Source organism: Morone saxatilis, unplaced genomic scaffold (assembly GCF_004916995.1).
Source record: "Morone saxatilis isolate NCDOM2014 unplaced genomic scaffold, NCSU_SB_2.0 Contig16, whole genome shotgun sequence".
Classification (NCBI taxonomy): Eukaryota; Metazoa; Chordata; class Actinopteri; family Moronidae; genus Morone; species Morone saxatilis.
In genome coordinates this window covers 21,680,777-21,685,728 of record NW_023339718.1, presented here as the reverse complement: position 1 = coordinate 21,685,728, position 4,952 = coordinate 21,680,777, and the positions used below count along the sequence as shown (strand labels likewise).

Genomic DNA, 4,952 nt, shown 5'->3' with positions numbered 1-4,952 from the left:
AAAAAAAAAAAAAAAAAGAATTAGCTACAACCTTTTATGGTCATACCCATGTAATGTAAAATTCTATATCTGTCACCCTGTGCCTCCTCTCCAGGGTAAGTTCACCACGGCAAGTGACGTGTGGGCGTTTGGTGTCACCCTGTGGGAGATCTTCACTCTGTGTAAGGAGCAGCCCTACAGTCTGCTGTCCGACGAACAGGTCATAGAGAACACTGGCGAGTTCTTCAGGAACCAGGGCAGACAGGTGAGATAAATCAAATGCACCCACAAAGGACAGAGTTCAGTACAATTTGGATGTGTCATTCATCCCAAATCAGCCAGTAGTCTTGAATCTGGGTGTGCCTGATTGAAGTTTGTGATTCAAGTTAACTGGATGCAGGCTAGGACTACTTAACATTTTTACACATTTACAATTGCATAGAACTAGCTTATAACTCTCTGACAAACTCACAAAACTTAGCAGCCACAGTTCCTCCACATGGGGGAGCTGTTCAGTCATCGTTTTGCCAGTTTTACACATGCCATGCAATCACACTTACAGCAATTAATTGACAGGACTGGAAAGCAGAAAAATACTTTTATTCTACATAAAATTATGTATATTTTTTCAGACATATTTTTAAATATTTCTCTTTTTTTATTAATTACTGGACAATCGTACCTCTTTATGCCTTTAAAATTGACTCATATTGATCTGGTTGGTTGATCTGGTCATAACTCATGCACTACTACATGTTTTATTTTAGGGGTCATGTGCTAAAGCTTTGTCCGATTCCTCCTTACTATCTCTTTAACTCTCCTGTATTTCTCTACTAGATCTTCCTTTATGCCCCTCCACTCTGCCCACCGTCTCTCTTCGAGCTGATGATGCGTTGTTGGAGTCGCGACATACCTGATCGGCCCACCTTCGAGGGACTTTACCAAGCCCTTAGGCCACATGTCAACCAGTGAGCCGACGCCACTGGGATGTATCACTCTGGCTTTCCTCAATAGGTGGTTTGTCCATCTCTGGACTCCTGTAAGATGACAGACTGACATGAGAAGACTGGAAATGCGTTACAAGAGTAAGTCGCTGTCAGAGAGAATGAAGAAACTTGCAGAGTTGTGGTCTGAAGGTTGGTTTGCTTTTTGGCTCGATTCTGAGAGATGAGATGGAGATGGAAGGGGGAAAGGCTGGTCAACTCAGAGGAGAAACTTTTTGCGAAATCTAAACCTTGCAGTCGTTAGTGAACAAAGATTTCTATGCTTTTTAAAGATTTCTATCATTGCTGATTTCATAGTTTCATCCATCTCTTAAAAGCTCCTTTGACCAAAACGTCTTATCTGACCTTTGGACATATCTGTTTTTTATGTTGTTAAGGTGCCAATGGTGCTGTAAACTTAATTTTCTCCCTCACTTTGGCTTTTTAAAGATGCCATAAACTGGACAGCCTCTTCAGTCTTGGTAGTTTATTCTGTCCCTGTGGTTGTTATTATTATTGTAAAGCACTGTCTGTGTCTCTCAGTTATTCGTGTTCATATATTAACCCACACTGGAGCTAGGGCTAGGGTCAAATTGTAGTTTAGTTTTATTTTTAGATTTTTATTCTATTTTATTTTTCTCGTTTTACAGTATTTGACTTTTGTTGGTCTTTTTTGTGGATATGAATGTTGTTCAGCTGAGGTTCACATTACAGTGCCAAGAGGCTGCGTTAAAATCTGTGTGGTTCACAGACTGAAAATCAGTCAGTGGGTAACTGTGGGTAATTAAGAAAAGAATCTCGATTGGAGGCAGATTGAAACCAGATAGGAAGAAAAGGACTTTATTGCCAAAGAGAAATAAAAAGTGTAAATGATAAAACAGTCACATGATTTTATCAAATTTAACTAATCTGCCTGAATGGACTTGGTCAAACATTATGGCATTATCATCTGCCAGTTGTTGGAAGCTTTTATTCAAAGTGCCTTACATTTGTAGCATGAGTGGTACCTGTGGGAATTAAGCCAACATGAACAACATGGGTACTGCTATCGGAGAGAGTAGTAATCTAATGCAAGAATCTAATTTCAAGGTATGACTTTAACTGTGTCTGTGTCTGGCCTATAAAATATATGTTAGGTGTGTATATGTCTGTGTTGAAGCCCATACGCCTGTAGTTGTATATTCCTTATCTCCATTAGTCATTTTCTGCCTTGATGGAGCTAGTTGTGGTTTGGTCTCATTTGTTTGTTCTTTCAAAGATTAGCCAGCTAGCCTTAAAGCATTAAGATTTGGAGTCACTAATTTCATTACTAGAATACAACAACAATTAAAGCAAGCCACACTGTTCAAAATTGAGATCGAAATAATTACCAAACAGAATTGGGGCCTTAGCATTTTGGCAAAGCAACAACTTGTTGTGTTGTAGGTAGGCTTGGCTCAGTTCTAAAGACAGCAAAGTCTACTTGCTTTTTCTCTCCGGTGTTATGTTAGACGAGGTTCGCTTTAGTTTAAGGATATATGCAAGCTAACTACCTTCATTGGTTTAACTATCTATCAGTACTTTTTTATGTTATCTTTAAACCAGGTTTGGCTCCAGTCCCAAAACGTTGGAGTTGTTGGCTGGCTTTCTGTGCAGCTAACTACACAATTGCCTAATTTGTCTTGTTTTGTCTTCGCCCAGTTTGACAGTGTTGTGACAGTGATAAGATTGGGTCTGGTATGATTTTAAAGACATGCTACAGCAGGCAAAATTTCAGCAAGTGGAGACAAGACAGGACACCTACATTTTGGGCCATGCATAGCAGAGCAGAACTACTGTGTTAGAATGGGACCCTCTGAGTGGAGGGCCAATGAGCCACTAGAGACTGAGGAGGATGAGCAGAAACACCATGGACAGATGAAGCCATGAGACAAGTCCCGCCTCTCACACCATTAACCCGCCAATCACTGCAGCAAATCCTTATTTCCCTTAACAAGATTCACTTAAGAAAATACACTGCCATTAGAGGCTGCAGGGAACAGGTAAAAAGAGTTTTCTTTACAGAACTAACACAGCATAGATGCAGCACAGAACAAAATGAACAGAGGGCTGTGGACTTTAAGAAAACTTAATTAGGATGTCCCAATCAAGTCTTTTTGCCCATGATCCCGATCCCGATGTTAAGAACCTGTCGAGACCAAGTTCCAATCTGACTTGTTTTTTCCGAGATAATACAGTTGCAGTGTCCACTTCAAGTTCATTCAAGTTATTCAAATCAATCCACTGCATACGCTTGACAATTAAATAGCTCTGTAATGCATTAAAAAAAATTGGCAGCATCCAATTAATTGAATTAGTTCAGTGGTTTACATTTGTTTGTTTGTTTACAAAATAACCAAGTAAAAAAACTTTATAAATAGCTCTTATTAATTTCACTTTGTGCTGCATTGTAGTAGTAGAACACTAAAAAGGAGTAATATAATCACAACAAAACAAAGTAGCCAAACGAGGCATCGGTTGACGAGCAACTCCCGTGTTCTGAGTCTGTCCGTGGCAAAAACAAGCACTTTTAGTGGATGTACTTTGATTGGCGCAATTGCCCCCAAGGATTACATTGCGGTCAGTGCAGACAGGCTTTGTGGCTGCCATATTTTATGTCCCATTCCCCTTATGTCACTCAGTTATATGCATTACCTGTGTGCAATTTCAAATCTTATCCTCGCTAAAATGTAAAATGGCGCAAGTACAAATCACCATCACCTTCACAGGAAAGAGGGATGAAGACCAAATATGTTAAGTTTGTTGTTAAGTGTTTTTGTTGTTACAGTAGTGTTTTGTTATCTGTACTGTATCTTAACACTTCTATGAGTGTGTATGTGTGTGTTTAAGAGAAAATGAGTTTTGTGAATGAGTGTTTTTGACATTCCTTTGAGCACCGGGAGCTAGTTGGGATTAAAGTGGTTTAGCAGATTTGTTCTGTTGTGCCAAATTATGTGATTAAAGGAGGGACGATTTTATTATTTTATCGTTTTTTTTAAGTAAGAAGAAAAAGGACAGAAAGTAAGGAAACCACTAAACTCAATCTCCCAGAGTCCTTTGCTACAGTGAGCCTGTGTTTTTTGTTCTGGTTCCATTAGAGATATAGACAAGACTTTTAGTTTGATAGTGTACAGTATAAGTGATCTATAATATCTCAGTGTGTGAATGCAGATTAGGTGTGTTAATTGTTATTGATAATTGGTTATCTATCAGAATTTATAGTAGCTATTTCTCTGATTATTTCTATTCTGGGAAGGTGTTGGGTTTTTTTTTCTTTTGTTTCCAACAGGAATGCAGCAGTTTTGAACATTTCTAACAGAGATGTCCTGTTTCAGACATGTATTGTACATAGGCTAGTAGCTGTGTATATTAATATATTGGGAGTTGGGAACTTTGTGTTCTGTTGTCCCAAGTAATTTTCACTCTGTACCCTCTCATGTCTTGGTTAGTTTTTCTTATAATAAACAGTCAACTTTGTCAAACAGAAGAGTAGATATTGTGTTTTTTTTCTATATCAGTGAAAAAAAACTATGTGTATATATTTTTTCATCTTGTAGATCTGCATACTAAGTTGTTGCAACTGAATTGTTTAAGTCCAAATAACTTAGTTTGAGTCCCCAGAAGGATCCCAACGTTTCCAGAGAAACTAACTTTGAAAATGTGTATAACATGATCTAGACATGAGAATATTTCTATTTAATGATATGATATAGTCATAAAAACACGGCTTTGGGATAAAAATGTTCCTTGGAATTGGGTCAAAATTTTTACCTCAAAATGAATTTGTGGGAGTTTTCTTCATTGTGACAGTGAAAACCACATGATGAGTGATCTTACTTCCTTCTATTCCAGCTTCAACCTTTGCAACTCACTGCATCTGGATAAAAGAATCAGTACAATTTAGAAAATGTACATCCAGTGATACCAACTGTTCATGCGCTGCATGTCAGCAGGGGGCGGCAGAGAGGCTGA

At 38.4% G+C, this 4,952-nt stretch overlaps 1 protein-coding gene across 5 annotated transcripts in view; it reads left to right on the top strand.

Moving 5' to 3' along the window:
* ddr2l (discoidin domain receptor family, member 2, like) overlaps positions 1-4,467 on the top strand; it is a 28,083-nt gene extending 23,616 nt beyond the window's left edge. For 4 of the 5 annotated variants that reach the window (XM_035657820.1, XM_035657819.1, XM_035657821.1 and 1 more), the window contains 2 exons: positions 95-244; positions 817-4,467. In XM_035657820.1, the coding sequence (XP_035513713.1) occupies positions 95-244; positions 817-951 (285 nt within the window). In that variant the 3' untranslated portion in view covers positions 952-4,467. The remainder of the gene's footprint in view (positions 1-94; positions 245-816) is intronic. The other variant, XM_035657822.1, reaches the window with a different exon arrangement.
* Positions 4,468-4,952: the final 485 nt, after the last annotated feature.